This window comes from Oculina patagonica, chromosome 2 (assembly GCF_052425735.1).
Source record: "Oculina patagonica isolate OP01 chromosome 2, crgOcupat, whole genome shotgun sequence".
Classification (NCBI taxonomy): domain Eukaryota; kingdom Metazoa; phylum Cnidaria; class Anthozoa; order Scleractinia; family Oculinidae; genus Oculina; species Oculina patagonica.
Window position 1 is genome coordinate 6,006,090 of NC_135759.1, and position 16,238 is coordinate 6,022,327.

General features: G+C 39.7%; 1 protein-coding gene and 1 long non-coding RNA gene across 2 annotated transcripts; one reads left to right on the top strand and one right to left on the bottom strand.

Annotated features, from left to right (window-relative positions):
• Positions 1 to 88: 88 nt before the first annotated feature.
• Positions 89 to 16,147, bottom strand: LOC144642813 (RNA-binding region-containing protein 3-like). The gene is made up of 10 exons (XM_078501900.1): positions 16,021 to 16,147; positions 10,590 to 10,701; positions 9,674 to 9,742; positions 9,308 to 9,420; positions 8,650 to 8,903; positions 8,076 to 8,237; positions 7,086 to 7,180; positions 5,297 to 5,355; positions 4,032 to 4,164; positions 89 to 959 (listed from the first exon to the last, which is right to left on the bottom strand). Exons 1-10 carry the CDS (start codon positions 16,035 to 16,037, stop codon positions 927 to 929), a joined length of 1,047 nt encoding a protein of 348 aa, XP_078358026.1. The 5' UTR covers positions 16,038 to 16,147; the 3' UTR covers positions 89 to 926.
• Positions 12,018 to 15,452, top strand: LOC144642856 (uncharacterized). Its single transcript, XR_013568802.1, has 3 exons — positions 12,018 to 12,582; positions 13,167 to 13,245; positions 14,383 to 15,452. It is a non-coding gene; the product is annotated as an uncharacterized LOC144642856 (long non-coding RNA).
• Positions 16,148 to 16,238: the final 91 nt, after the last annotated feature.

The window sequence follows — 16,238 nt, forward strand, 5'->3', positions numbered from 1 at the left end:
TGCTTTTTCTTCTTTTCCACTGAAGAAGAAAAATAAGTCCCGAAACGAATGTACTTAGGGACGGACCATTATTTTTCTGGAGGGGAGGTATGAAAAATATTGAAAAAAAAAATTGTTTGCAGGGCCTAAAATGACAAAATAAATTTCTTGCAAACACGATATGTCTATATATAAAAATAGTTTGCATTTCGAAAAAAAAAAACGTTGGCAGAGGAAAATTTTTCATACCCCCCCCCCCCCCCTCAAGGGAAATAATCGTCCGTCCCTTAGCAACATTTTCGGCACCAGAAAAATCAATTTGCAACTGACCTCCTTAGAACGGTCTCTCTGTCTCTCTGTCTGTCTGTCAGTGATTGTTAGGCACCAGGCCCACACTGCTTCCAACTGAGTCACGTAATACCAAAGGTTTCAAATTTTTCTAGTCCTCCCACAAGCAAACAGATTTCTCTAAGCGCGCTCAATTCTTTAATTCTTCCCCGCCAACAAACATGTGAGAATCGACCCAAAAATTCTATTAAATGACACAGCTCCGGCTATAGTGATCCGTGCAGTGCCTCTAATTGGTTAAATAATGCACGTGAACATTCAAGAGAAACTACCAATCAGAGACGCTACTCCAGTCTCTGTAGTATTACGTCATCAGTATGGAATTTATCGGGTGAAATCTCGCACTACTCTAGAGCGGGAAAAGTACTTCGGGAGAATTTCTTTCTGAAGCCCTGCGTGTCACGTTCAATCTTCACGACCAGCCTTCTGGCTCATCCGGGCCCATACCAGTAATGATCACGTGAGATGATCACATGTCAAGCATGGTGGTCTGTGGTACTGGCGAACAGAAGTCACGTTGTACCTTCTTACAACTCGTGCCGTTTGAGTTCAATACACTCTTGGCCAACTCCTCAGTTCTTTCCCGTGAGTAAGCATTTTCAGTCTTTCGCTTTGGCTGATCGTGCGAATTGCTGGAAACAACCAGTTAAGGAATGCAATGAAAGAAATAATTGGGGGGGGGGGGGGTGAACGAGGTGCGGAGTTCAACGAAATTTGAGAGGAAGAACAGGCCATTTTTAGCTCATTCTCAAGAATGAGGTATTAGAGTCATACAGATGTTGACGGAAGTTGTTTTGCATGCGTGTGCGTGTACCAAAATTGTGTGGACGGAAGTTGTAGAACGGAAGTAATTTTACATGCTACCCTTCCCCCCTTAGTAACGTCAAAAATAACTTCAATAAAGCTCAGATGCAAATGTGAAAAGAAATGAAATCCTTGTATAGGGTAATAAATAAATTTAGATGAAATCACAATTTCGGAACTGTCTACAATGAACCAAAGATAAAGCTACGTCAACTCTCTTAATTGTAGTAATGCACGACCCGCACGCGTCGTTATTACAAAAATTTATCAAATGTAAATTTTCATTTTTTTCTTTTCTAAGACCCCTCAACATGTCTTCGACCGTGACCCCAATCTGTCTACGTCCAAGAGAAAGTATAAAGAGCGATCTAAAAAATAAAATATTCAATGGAATTTTTTGGTACGTTTGAAGCAGAGTTGGTTTTAGCTGGTGACGTGACGCAGCTGATGTTCACCCGCACGCGACCCTGCACGCATTTCTGTTCGTGCACAATGAACCAAAAATAAAATTACGTCAACTCTCTTTTTAGAAATGCACGATCTGCGCACGTGGCAAAATTAGTATCAAATATCTATTTTTTAGCTCTTTCTAAAAGAATGAGTATTATAGTGGATCAGATGTGGACGGAAGCGGTTGTCGTCCAGCGCATGGGCAAAAAATGTGTGGACAAAAAATGTGTGGACGGAAGTTGTAGAACGGAAGTAATTTTACATGCTACCCCTCCCCCCTAATGTGAAAAGAAACGAAATCCTTTTATAGTTTAATAAATAAATTCACATCAAAACACAATTTCGGAACTTTTAAAAAGGGAAACGTGTATCAAAAAGTCGAAATGTTGACAACCTGGGGGTTCATTTTATCATGTGCTGACACGTAATCAAGGTTCATTTTAACGTGCGCTGTTACACGCAATGAAGTCCCGCCAGGCAACCGGAAGTAAATTTAATACACTACCCCTCTCCCGTTAGTAAAAGTCAAAAATAAGTTCCATGAAGAAATCTCAATATGGAGTGACGCTTGCCATATAACGTGTTCTAATTAACGTTTATAAAGCTCACTGATAAAAACACGATATCCGAGCAGCACGTTTTTGTCTCCTGTCACGTCATCTCATTTCCCGTGACTCACGTCATCCGTTTAACACGACGTGTTCGTGCGCATCTTTCTCTCAAATTTCATTCGCTGCTCAATCCATGAACAATGATTGTCACTGCCCGGTAGATGCGTGCTGACAGGTTTTCACATGTGTATCTGAGCTTCGTGGAAGATGTGAACTATTTACACACTATCCAGCCAGAAGAAAGCTCGTAACCACAATGTCCACACGTTTTAGCAGTAAAAACATGTTCTTCAAATAACGAAATTATATTTGTCAAGAAGACGAAAAGCTTTGCAGTTTAATTACACAATAGAAATACCAAACGACTGCGATCCTTCTAAGATCGATTAAAGCGATTTATTGGTGAAAAATATTGTGAAAGCCCTTTCCGTGTTTAATTGTTATGTAAATATTCTAGCTTTTCTGTCTATGTTGTTGTTGACTTTGTACATTTTCCATCAATAATAGCGCTAAGAAGAGCAAACAAGACTGGATGTCTTCGGATGTCTCGTGTGTTTGCTGGCACAGAAGGGTAAAGGAATGTGCATGCATGCAAAAACTCCACTGTTTCGCAATTCCTCCCCGCGTAATACTGATTCTCGACCTAGGATCTTCTCTTCTTATCATTTATATTTTTATTGTCCTTATCGTTCCGCGATCCGGAAACGAAATACTATTTCTTTTTTAAATAACTGCTTGTGGACATTTACGTAGCGGGGAATGGGGCCATGTAAAATTACTTCCGGCTGCCTCAATGGACTTGATCGCTTGTGTCAGCGCGTGTTAAAATACGTGAAAATACGTTTAGGGTCCCTTAGGTCTAAACAGCTGGGCAACTTGATTCACGTTGCACCATTTTAAGAAGATGTGAAATTGTGATTTCATTTCTTTTCACATGCGTATCGGATTTTGACTTTACAAGGGACTGTACTTGACTTACTGTACCAGTACATTTTCATTACCCACCACCACTCCCAAACCCTACCCCCCCCCCCCCCGAAAAAGGCAGAAGAATGAGCTGGCTCTAAGTGCCCTTTGATTTTCTCTTTCAAAATAAGTTCTGGTGCAGAACCTATGGCGAAGATGAGTTTGATTTGGATGGTCGATTATGAACTTGTGGGTTTTGTACTTTAACCCATTTCGAAACTGTGTAAGCAGATGACACCTAGAATGTGGTTTTTATGAGGAGAAGGAACGTTACCCCTTTTAAAGCCCAATCTACTCTCCGCCCCTTCCTTCCCCAGAAAAAAACCTTACCGATTGGGGAAGTGGTCACAACAAATGAAGTGGATTAACCTTGTGTAATGGGGGGGGGGGGGGGGGACGCAAAAAAACTACATATCTGCTAAGCCTAATGACCAAAACCAATTGACATGAAATTAACTTATATTCTGTGTGTACGAAGCTTTCATTGTTCATAAAATGGCACAGAGAGTTCAGGACCTTTTTCTAAGCTTACCCTTTTACTCCTGACATCACCCCATATCAACTCTTGCACCCGCTTTCAATGTGACGTGCATAGCGGCATTCTTTCGACGTGCTAAACAAACAAGACGGATCGAAATCCGCCAATCACAGTCCACTAGCATGACCTGCTGAACTTGTGGGCTCATTTGCATGTAACCAACACCGGTATGCATTGGTTTTGATTGGCTCATTTTAAACAGCACGTCGAAAGCCAATGTTTAAAGATGGATGTAGAAAGATAGCTCTGATGCACCACAACTATGGATGCACTTAACACTGAAAGCTGGTGTAATTTACACAATAATTGATGGAATATATATTATTCAAGGATACAATGACCATGGGTTTCCCTTGTAAGATGTAACCATGTGCGTCTCTCAAAGCCTTTTTGGCTTTTTCTTCACTCGGTAATGTGATAAAAGCCTGGCCCTTCATACGACCTTCCTTCATCAAACGAATGTCGAATCTAAAAAGAAAATCGACACAGTTGATTTCTTAGTACCGTATAAAGTACCGATCAAAAGTTATTAGAAGCTGTAGCACATTTGAGCGCGCCAAATGCTTTAAAACTATTCTGACTATTTTTCTAGTTAATTTAATTTGATGTTTTTCAAGTCTCGAGACTGAGTTATGTAATAAAGCGAGTCAGGTAGTAGCTCTTGCAAGGTTTCACATCCTTTGAGAGAACAATAAAACAAACCACACGAACAATGCCCCTAGCTCCAAAAACAACTGCTACACTAGAGGACCAGTAGAATTACAAGCTTATGAGAACTGCTACACCACTGAATGAAACCTACTATCTCCTGTCTTCTCAAATTCCTGGAATTAACATTGAAAGTAGTCTGTACAGGACTAGAGCAGTTTTCAATTGAGTGTCGAAAAACCAAAAAGTACAGTGAACCAATGAAAACGCGAAGCAAATACATGTAGCCGGCACGAAGCGCGGGAAAACGTGCGCGAGCGAATCACAATTGATTTCTGATTGGCTGAGAAAGTGACGCGGGTGTTTTTTAATCAATCACTAAGCGTAGTAATGCAAAAACAAAGCAAACGCGAATTACTTTCCACACTTAAGTGAAAACCGCTCTAAGAAAAGAAGTTGAGTGCGAGATACCGTATTTACTCGAATAAGCACAGCCCTCAAATAAGCGTCGCATTTGGGACAAAAAAGTTAATAAGCGCCGCCCCCGAATAAGCGCCGCAGTCCGGTTGCGGCGCTTATAAGAGGAATTCCATTTAACTTTAAGCAGCACTACAAAGCAACTATGAAACAAACTTGGACATTTCTTTCCATGAAGAACGATGTTTTGCAGTTCAAAGTGATTGTTTTTCTGCTCGCCCATTAGTTTTTCTATCCAAAATTCTTACAATACGTAGTTCTGTAAATGTTGTGAAGGTATCAAACTTTGCCAGGACAGCTAGCGCCACTTTTCTCTTCAGCCGCCCTCGAATAAGCGCCGCACTTGAGGGGTGAAAATTTAATAAGCGCCGCGGCGCTTATTCGTTCGAGTAAATACGGTAATGAACTTTTAGCCGTTTTTAGGAACAAAATCATTAAAATACTGCAACGGTGAGTTTTCCTGTCCACACATTACCTATCTTTTTCGTCGTCTAGATTGTGATCAATGTACCGACCAAATATGAACTTGAGATCCTACAGAAACAAAGTTCAATGATATCAGGCAGGTATTCTCACTTCAAACCACAAGTGCTATTCACCATAGTCCGTAAGCAGATTTTCATTAACCAGAAGAACCCGGGATTCGTGTAGGGGCTAGAGGCGAAACCCGCGCCCTTATCTGGCTATCGACACGACTCCTCTACACGCACCATTTAACGTTCTCTTGGCTATGTCACGAAGATTTAGCAGATTTTTGGTCTAAACTGCTCTGAAATTAGTTGTAGCCAACTTAACCCATGGAAATCATTATCTTTGAATATCTAAAGGAAGACATAACCATAACCATTTGCTATGAGGAATCACACCACGCTTAAAAATATGATTTTTTGAAGACGAGCCGAAACCATTTGAAAAATTAAGCCTTAATTTTTGAAATCGTAATCCATTTCCATCCAAGCCATCCGCAGCCAAAGACGCTTGTTTACAGTTTCAATGCTCTAATATAGCAATTTTTAATGAAAATGGACCATTATTTTTCAGTTTCTTACGACACAAATGCAAATTTTGGCTGTTCAGAAATTTGGTAAAATCCGTGACAAAGACCCTTTTAAGGGACAGTGTCACCAAGATTAAGTGCTATTTGGGAAATGCAATGAAGGTGTTGAAGGCACTATGTCACGGATTTTACCAGACTTTTAAACAGTCAAACTTTATATTTTTGTCGCAGGAAACTTAAAAATAACAGTCCATTTTGATTAAAAATTGCTATATTAGAGCACTGAAACTGTTAACGAGCATCTTTGGCTGCGGAAAACTCGGATGGAAACGGCATTCAACTTGAAAAAGTTTCTTACTTTTTCGAATTGTTTCCACGCGTCATCAAAGAATCGATATTTATGGCCGTAGGTTGATTTCTATCCGCAAATTAGGGTTAATATATCTTCCTTTAGATGTTCAAAGATAAAGTTTTTTTTAATGGGTTTAGTTGCCTACCACTAATTTCAGAACAGTTTAGGCCAAAAATCTGCGAAACCCCTGTGACATGGCTCCTTTAATTGGAAATTTATTAATAATGGCCAGGCCTTACTAATATGTACTGTACTGGTCACGGGAAATGTTAAAGGTGGTTTGGCTATGGACAGAAAAGACAGTAGTGGCCTAAAACTTGAAAATTTCGGGCCGACGTTTTCAGGTTTGACAGTGCTACTTGGAAGAAAATCATTTAAACCACTCATTACGTTTATTCACACCTTGCGAATGAATTTATGCCCTTCTTTTGTTGTTCAAAGGTTACGTTGTTGAACACTGAGTGCACCCTCATAATTCTATTATAGTTTACACAAAAACTAAGGAGTCTTCTCGCGATACTGCCCTTAAGTCGGGAGAAAATAACAATTAAATTAAGAAGAACAGTAGAGGTTATCTGGATAGCGCACACAGAAAAAGAGCATCAAATTTAGATCTAATCTCATTCAGGCTTTTAGCCAGGTGGGAGTCCAGGAGTCCTATGGACGGCCACTTATCACAGAAATTTAATATAAATTACTGTATACAGAGTTTTTTTTTTCACAAATTTGGAAATTTTTAGACACCTTTGCACTCATAACTGCAGAAAAACATCTTGCATGCTCCTCAGGCCCTCCTATGGGCACAAAGTCAGGCCTTATGAAAAATTTTGGACTCCCACTTTTTGTAGCCTGGCTAAAAGCCTGATCTCATTTACAACCCACTGAACTCTTCATCGGTTTACGTTTAAACGCTACCTTATCGTCGACGGTTTTCGCCAGGTTTTTAATGTAAAGTCTGCAGGTCGGGTCTCCTGGTTTGTAATTCTTGAAAGCAGATAACTCAGGCATTTCTGTGAAGGAAGAAAGTCACACGGCAGTTAGCCAGAGAAAGAGGCGGTCCGCATCGCGAGCAAATTATGCAGAGCGACACCTTAAAAGCTGTGTGTAGACTTTTACAAAGCGTTTTACCAAGGGAATGGATAAATTGAACGAAAATGCCCTCGGACTCGCTTTTCGTGCACCTTGGTTTGTCCTGATTTTCAGAACACTGAAGAGAGAACCGCGTTTGACGTTAGAAATCACAAGCAGACCAGCCTATGTGTTTGCAGAACTTTAAATCTCTGCCATTTGGCCACCAACTACTCAAGTTTGGTCGCCAGTGAAAAATTTTAGTCACCAAATTAAGCTGATGCTTTCAATCTTTCCTCCCAATTTTAGTCGCCAGGCTGGCGACCTTGGTTCAAATTTAGTCGCCAGTTCCAAAATTTTGGTCGCCATGGCGACTAAAATGGTCTTAACTTGGAGGGTTGTATGAATAAACAGAATAAAGGACTAAACAATACATATTTAGTCTCATCTCGATCCGAATACTTTAGTTAAGTTAAATGAAATGTTAGTCGACTCGTGAGTGGTGTCAAAAGGGAATCACTGAAATAACGCTTTAAAGGGCGCAGAAAGGCGGATAAAACGCCACACACGAGTGGACTAACATTTTATTTAACTTAATTGAGTTATTCAGATCAAGATGAGACTAAATATGTATTGTTCGGTGCTTTATTCATAACCGCCATAGATTTCTTTAAATTTCTATAGTTCGTCGATCTCTTATGTCAACAGAGATTTATTGCAAACACATAGGGTGGTCTGCCTGTGTAGAAATCACACAAAATTATCGTATCTTAGTGATAATTTGTATATGATTTTGTAGTTCTGTAGTTCATATAGCATAAACATTTACAAGTCTACCTTTGGTGCTTATTCTGTTTCTGCGTAACTCTGCAGATGAGATAAACTCGTTGCTTTCTTCAGAGTCAGATTCGTCTTCTTCTCTTTCCTCGTGTTTGTCATCTTCAAGATCAACAGCAGGTGCAAATCTACCAAAGCCTTCTGTCTCGGGCGGAATGGAAGCTGTTAACAAAGCAACCTGTTAGTGACTTGAATGCTGTGTTTTGGCAGTTTATTTATCTATTTAGAGACTGACTGACTGACTGACTGACTGACTGAAAGACCGACCGACAGACTAACCAATCCACTGACCAACCAAATGACTGAAAGACGGACGGACTGACTGACCAACCGACCGACCGACCGACCGAAAGACAAACAGACAGACAGACAACTCTTTCAAACTCTGTAAACACCAAACAACACTTCTGTAAATCATCAGTCAGTCAATCATTAAGTCTGGCTGTCTGTCAGTTGGTCTGTTGATCAACAGACTGTTGGTCTGTCAGGCGGGCTGGCGGTTGGTTGGGAGAGTGGGAAGTGGATTGGTTGATTGGTCAGTCAGTTGGTCAGTCGGTCAAGTAACTTGTTTTACCTGACATCTCATGGTAAGCTGCAGATTCAAATATATTTGAGATTGCCTCTGTGAGCTTGAACTCGATCTTCTTGGGCTGACCGGCAGCCTGCTCAAATGCTTTATCGACAGGCATGTGTTTGGATGACGGCACTGATCTGACTTTCTTGGTTGGTGGTTGTGATGGATGAAGCTTCACCTTGTGACGTTTCCTGGCGCTCCCACCTGGTTTAGCAACTGACATTCTCTGTGCATGCTCAGCCCTTTCCTTAGCTCTGAAACAAAATGATGAGTCAGGACTGAATTACACTAGTGATGCAAACACAAATTGAAGTGCAATTGCAAGCACAAAGAATGTAGAATTGTCAATTTTTTGGTCTGGCTTGTGCTTGCATTTGCACTTTCTTCACATATGAACATTGCACGCCCACCCCCCTCCACCTCAGGCAGTAAGCTTGTAGAATATAGAATGCTATTTTGTTGGAGACTTGATTCTATCATTCTGTCGGACTTAAAACATTTGAATCCAAGAATCAAATCTGCTCAGAATTATTATAATGAAAGTCTTTATCTTTTTATGCAGAATGCTTAACTCATTTTGAATGAAATATGATTCCATGTTTAGACCAAATCCCTTATTTACTTAGCCACATGCGATTAGCCATACCAAGACAATCACCTTTTTTCTCTTTCCTCTTCATCACTTTCTATTTCTGACTCATCACTAGAAACAGATTTGTCATCATCTGATGAAGCAGCTGCCATCTGTGGTCCCTCGGGTACTTCTCCTAGCTTAAAAACACCAACCAAGTTAATAATCATAATTTACAGAATGATGATCCCTGCCGGTCCCAAGGATGCCATGGGTTTTTGTAAAAGCTCATGCAAGCCAAACAAGGTTGGCAGATTTGATGGTTTTGACAAATTTGGCAGATGAGACAAATCTGGTGAAATTTTGTTGAATTCCTCAAACTGCCAAATTGCGTAAATTAGCTCAACTCATCCAAGCACATCATGTTGAAAAAACATACATAACAACTCTTACCAAGGGTGGGGTAGGGGTCACTTGGCCAAATGGAGCTGGAAGATTCATTTTATTCATCAGATGCAAAACCTGAAGAGAAAAGAACAAAGTTTAGAGTAAGGACCTCTTTACACAACCCTGGGTCAACCTGGGTCGGCTTGCCACTAAGTGCGGAAAAAATAAATGTTTACATGGGTAACTATAAAGCAACAAAATATTGCTTTTTGACAAACCTTTGTCTCACTGAATGGGGGTGGCTTATAAGGAAAGAAGCAAACAAACAAACATGGCTATTACTATCAAAATACCAACCCAGGTTGGCTATTCGCAGACTCTTTACATGGAACTTTATTGTCAACCCTTCTAGCTGGGATGGGTCAATCAGAGTCGTGGAAAGGGCTACCCGGCGAGAGGGGTTGACCCTGGTTGGAAGGTTTTTCATATAAATGCTCTCAACTGACTGACTGAAAAAGGGTTATCCTTGTGATGATTCAACCTGGGTTAGCAACCAACCCAGGGTTGTGTAAGGAGGCCCTAAGTTACTTCTTCTTTTTCTTTAAACCCTTTCGCTCCCCATGGAGCATAGGTCCACGGAAACCACTGCTCGCCATCGTGTTCTGTTTTGGGCTAGCCTTTCAATCTGCCTCCAGGTGTAGCCTGCTTTGCTCGCCTCGTCATCTACCGTCCTCCTCCAGCTGTTTCTGGGACGGCCTCGGCTCCTCTTCCCCTGTGGGTTCCATCTCAGTGCCTGCTTGGTGACATTGCAGTTTGTTTTCCTGAGGGTGTGCCCAATCCAACCCCACTTTCTCCTTCCGGATGTTACTATCAACTTTAAAAGCTGTGCTCCAATTAACAAAGGCAGTTATTGGCTCCAAACTCTCTCTTGTAATCTGTGATTGAAGTAAAAAGTGCAATCTTCTGATCTCGGCAGACATACCTGAACATAAAATCTCGGAACACAAGCCAGTGCGTGAGCTATATTGGTAAGGATGGCAGTGTTTACTGGAGGATACACATAGTGCAGACTTGGATTGCAACTGTAATTAATACTGAAATAAAGAAGTAATTTATTGTCAGTACAAGATATGAACCTAAACTTGCACTGTACATTGTTTTACAGTAGAACCCTGGTAACTCGAACTCTAAAGGGAAAAGAAAAAAGTTCAAGTTAGCAGGGTTTTGAGCTATCATGGTCTATGGAATATTTAAACTGCCATGTTGATTATTGATAGTGTACTGATTTTTTGCACTTCTGTATACAGTACAGTGCAAGTTTAGTGCTAGTTGTAGTGTTTGAATACGATTAAACGACAAGAAGAGCTAATGGGATATTTCAATGAGCATCTGTGATGAGTTGCACAGGTCATTCTACAATGTGAGATAGACGTTTAGCCAGGATTTGACAAGTGCCATCCAAAAATTTCTATAAGGCCTGACTCCACCCTCCTAGGAGGGTCTGAGGACAAAATTTAAGCATGTAAGGTGTATTTCTGCAGTTTTGAGTGGAAGTATATTTTGAAGATTTCCAACATTACATTATATAGAAAAGAAGGTAAGGTCTGCATTCAAGCATAGTGGCCCATCAGGCCGGAGCTAATCCAGGTTTCAGTAGCATGAAGCAACTAGAAGTACTGTATTTCTACTCCCCCCTGGATGGGATGCTAGTCCATCGCAGGGTTACGCCCCAGCAGTAAATTCACCAGTTCGCATTTATACACCTGGGTGGAGAGAGGCACTATGAGAGTAAAGTGTCCTGCCCAATAACACAACACAATGACCCTGGCCAGGGCTTGAACTCGGGTCACTCAATCCAGAGTCCAGCACACTAACCATTAGCCACCATGCTTAATAATAATTATAAAAACAATATATAATTATAATAAAAAACTTCCCAAAATCCTTTGCAACTGAAAAATCGCCAATGCCAAATAACTTGGTCAGTTTGAAGTCAGCAGGAGTAGTACGTCGTATAGAAATAACTCTTACCATAAACTACTTCTTGTATAAGTCGTAGGTCGACGACGTCATCAGTCACGTGACTTTGCTCAGAAGTTCGTTTTTGTTCACTGTGACGAAAATAGTTTGTTACTGAAAAAGCAGTCATTGCAGTTTGAAGCACATTGGTGTGAGGCCTTTCAGACTGCCCGGGTACCGAAAAAAATATAAAAAATTAAGGGGGCTATGTACAATTTTCAAAAAGTGGGAGTCTGGGTACAAGTGCGTATCTGGCGTTGCATTAAATGTGAGGAAGCAAAAAATTACATGTTGGTAGATATTTATATGTTAAGTACATTTTTATCACTTTTATTGTTATGACGTCATTGGTCACGTGACCAGAACGGACCGCAGTTTTAAATTTGCTTGAAAACTTTACCTGTATCTCTCTCTTAAGATTTTTTTACGCCAAGTTGTAGCTTTTTAAATAGTGTTTTTAAAAATGGCCATTATTACTTTTTCCTAAAAAAGGACGGCAGTAAAAAATACAACTGAAAAGTTTGTTGGCTTTCTTCTCAACGACAATTTGCGGTAGGAATAAAAGAAAATTTTGCCAAAGGGAGGAGTGTATGCTCTTTATAATAGCGTTGTCAGTTTTTTCTCATTTCAATTGCTTTTCGCGAGGTTGAATGTAATTTCTTCCAGACGAAAGGAGTGGGCCTGGGGAAAAGTTAAATAGCTGCCCCTCCCCCTCCCCCAGCTGGTGGTCACCCCAGCGGATTCCCCGTGGTCCGTATTGTGGGCTCATGAAGAGCATTTTCAAAATGGCGACTATGCGACAAAATTTTGAGTTATAGAGGACAGTTTTGTCGATGTTTTTCCTTCTTGACGCGATCAAAACGAGTCCCCAAACGTGGGGAAAACCTCCTTTATTTGTATTCCGGATAAAGAAGAGTATGGAATGAGTAGAAACGTGCGAAATTCGTGGGCAACAGGTGAGTGTTTCTCATTGAACAATGATTTTTTTAGACTGGTTAAAGCTTATGTCTTCGACGTTTATCATGATTATCAACTTAGCTTACTGGAATTAAAGCCTGGCTAGGCGTAAAAAATAGATGGTGAGAACAAGGCGATAGTATTAAATGGCAGCCATTTCGTCGAGGCATACAACCGTTATTTATGTTCGTTATCTGAATTTTAAGCTACTGTTTTCCAAATTAATAAGACTCGCATCCTTTCATTATTTATACACGAAAAATGTTCCTCAAAATATTGACCAAGTGGCCATTTTAGACCGCAAAGAAAAATTACGTCAGGAAGATTTTATGTGATACCTTTGAAATTGGAAGAAACATTTCAGCTCAGTGTGATCTCTTTTTTTAAGTTAGACTAGAGAATACTTGCAGTCAACCTGGTAGCTAATCTAGACTTTAATTAAACAGTGCTACTCACGTTTTGGAATGCCTTTTTGGGTATGTCTAATAAATGAGTTCATTAACTTAAAATTTGTTCTTCCCATGATGTTTTATTGTATTGGTAAACATATATTTACGTTTTATTTGTATTTTGTGGTTTACAGGTCAGGGACTAATAGAATGCCTAATGTTTTGACAGGACATTCTGGATTACTGTTCAGTGAGTTAAACTATGGAGTTCAGGTAATTGTTGATCTCTTAGTTTTACACATAGTTATGTGACAGTCAATTCTGGCAATTCCCTTCCTTTTCTCTACACACATTCATTGCCTGAGGCATTTAAGATCTGCTTTTTGACCAGACATTTGTCTACTTTACAAAAAATCTGAGTGTTTGTTTTTAAGGCCTGTATTTTCAGTTGTTGGATGACCTACAGTAGCATTTTAAAGTAGCAATGTAAAAAATCGCGAGGCCTTAAACTTAAGCAAGCCAGAAAACCCTAATCCCAATATAAAGCTAACTGCAAGCAACATGATGTACCCTTTGGCAACCAAAGTGCTTTTAAGGCTAGCCAGAGTACTTTATAGACTAACCGGAATCTTATGTAGGCTAACTGGAATGGCTTTCATGGCTCGTATGTTTCATGACACATAAGTGCCATACAAGCCAAAATACCTAACTCCAATAAATAGCATAACCTGAAGCCACCTCAGCTAACTATACTCAGGCTAACTGGAGTACTGCTTAGGCTAACCAGGGAGCTTTTTAGCCAACCAATGTGCTATTTGTATATAGTGGAATGGCTCTCATGACTTGTTGGCTCGTACTTTGTCAAGACCCAAGTTTATTTTAACTTGTATTAAAATTAGCCAAGCAGTAGCTGTAAATTCGATTTAAATAAACTTCAGCTTAGTTTTGTTGGCAACTTGCTCTACAAGAATACCAAACATAGATTTCAGTGATGTAATGCTTTGAAATGAACAGATTACAAAATTCAGTTTTACGGTCCAAAACATTTTTAAAGATTATTAAAATAATATGACATTTTTCTGCAATAATTAATGAAAGGAAGGGTGCAAAGAAAATTGATTTCTTCCTTGCCTAACCTAGGTAGACTGGGCAAGGTGAAACCATTATAAGCTTACCCGAAGCCACATGTTTCTTTCGAAACAACTACAACAAAAAATAAAAATCCATAAATGTCATTTGGCTATCTACAGTAGCAAGTGGAAAACAATATTGGATTCACTGGCCCAACATAAAAGCAGCCAGTTTTCACACACTGAAAAGGGCCATTTTATTTTAATATACAGCTGCATGCTGGAAAATAACAATTTCAGCAAAATAATAGTTGTTTGTTTGTTTTGTTTCTATTTACAGGTTACTTGGAAGACTTTGCAAGGGCATTCCTGTTAGTCAAAATGAACTCAAAAATACACACTGTGTCAATGTAATAAAATTATCACATGATTGATTCCCACATGTTGCCAGTTTAAACCTGAATATACTTAAGTGACATTGATGGCTTTTTATATAATATGAACATCCCAGAACCCAATAAGATGGGAGGTACGGTGGCATAATGGTAAGTGCATCGGACTCCGGATCGAGTGGTCCGAGTTCGAGCCCCGGCTGGGGTCACTTGTGTTATGTTCTTGGGCAAGACACTTAACTCTCATAGTGCCTCTCTCCACCCAGGTGTATCAATGGGTACCGGTGACATAATGCTGGGGGGGGGGACCCTGTAGTGGACTAGCATCCCATTCAGGGGGTAGTAGAAATATTCCTAGCCGCTTAATGCTGCAAAAACTGGGATAAGCTCCGGCAGTGTGGGCTGCTTGGCTCGTGGCTTCTCCTAGAACCCAATAAGGCTTCATGTAAATACTGACACTTAATTACATGTCAGTTTTAAAACCATTCTAAGGTTCATGACAAAACATTTTTGTTTCAATAAAAACATGTAAAAATAATGAAATAACAGAGAATTTACATAATTTTTATCGCAGACCACAAATTTTACTCCAGGTTAAGTTAATGTGTCAAGTTTTTTTGCAGCTCTGGCTTGGTTCCACAGGGTGTGGTTCCAAAAAATATCCATACCTCCCCCAAGGATGGTTCTTTGGTTTGGACCCTCCCACCCCCTGGGATTTCTAGTTTCGCTTCATACTTTCTTTAAAAAGTTTGTACTATTGAGACCCTCATCCCCCTCGGAATTTCCAATGACCATCCTTGGGGTGGGTATGGATATTTTCTGGAACCGCACAATGTGAGCATTTGCTTATGAAAGTAAGCTGCAGATTGATCTTATTGATACACACTAATCTATTTTCACATTTACCTGTTTTCTATGGGATATATAATTATATATTGTTTTTACCGGTTTCACTTGTAATAATAATAATAATAATAATAATAATAATAATAATAATAATAATAATAATAATAATAATAATAAACAAATATTTTAACAGGATTAACCCATCAGTACTTGAGAGTACTGTTATCTTAGGGGTCCTGTAAAGAAAAGAAAAGGATAATAAATTTTGTTGTTTCTCATAGAGCAGTTTTCAATTGAGTGTCGTAAAACCAAAACCAAACTAATCACTCTGGCCAATCACAAAGAACACAGACAATCCAGTAAACCAATCAAAACTCGAAGCAAATACAAGTAGCCGGCACGAAGCGCAGGAAAACGCGCGCGAGCGCTTCATGATTGGTTTTAGTTTTACTTCTGATTGGCTGAGAAAGTGGCGCGAGGTTTTTAAGCCAATCACAAAGCGTAGTAATGCAAAACCAAAACAAACGCAATTTACTTTCGACACTCAAGTGAAAACCGCTCTAACAAGTAAAAACAAGTTTGAAGTTGTTATGTTATGAGAGTCATTACTTTTGGAGGCCAGGATCACTTGTTTCGAAATTTGGCAGCAATTACCAAAGATTTTACAAGTATGCCTCATCACTGAAAAACTGTCAGTAACTAAAGATCAGTCTTCTGCTGAATATCATGTTTTTTCTTACCCTAGACCTGGTGCCATTCCTTGAACACTGGATTTTACTTTTTCTTTGCTGTCATGTTCTGTTTCTTGTTTTCTTGTGTCCTTCTCATTCTTGGTATTTTCATCCAACTCTGTCTTAGAGTCGACTCTACAACGTAAAAAGAAAAATCATTTGTGCTATTTAATAACTTGACTTGATGCTCAGACACAGGAAAAAATAATTTGGAAAGCTTAATAATA

What these genes read in the sequence shown, in the direction of transcription:
- LOC144642813 (XM_078501900.1), bottom strand. An exon ending in GAAGAGGAAAGAGAAAAAAG is followed by an intron (nt 8,904 to 9,307) that starts GTGATTGTCTTG and finishes ATTTTGTTTCAG; the next exon opens with AGCTAAGGAAAGGGCTGAGC. An exon ending in AGCTTACCATGAGATGTCAG is followed by an intron (nt 8,238 to 8,649) that starts GTAAAACAAGTT and finishes CTTTGTTAACAG; the next exon opens with CTTCCATTCCGCCCGAGACA.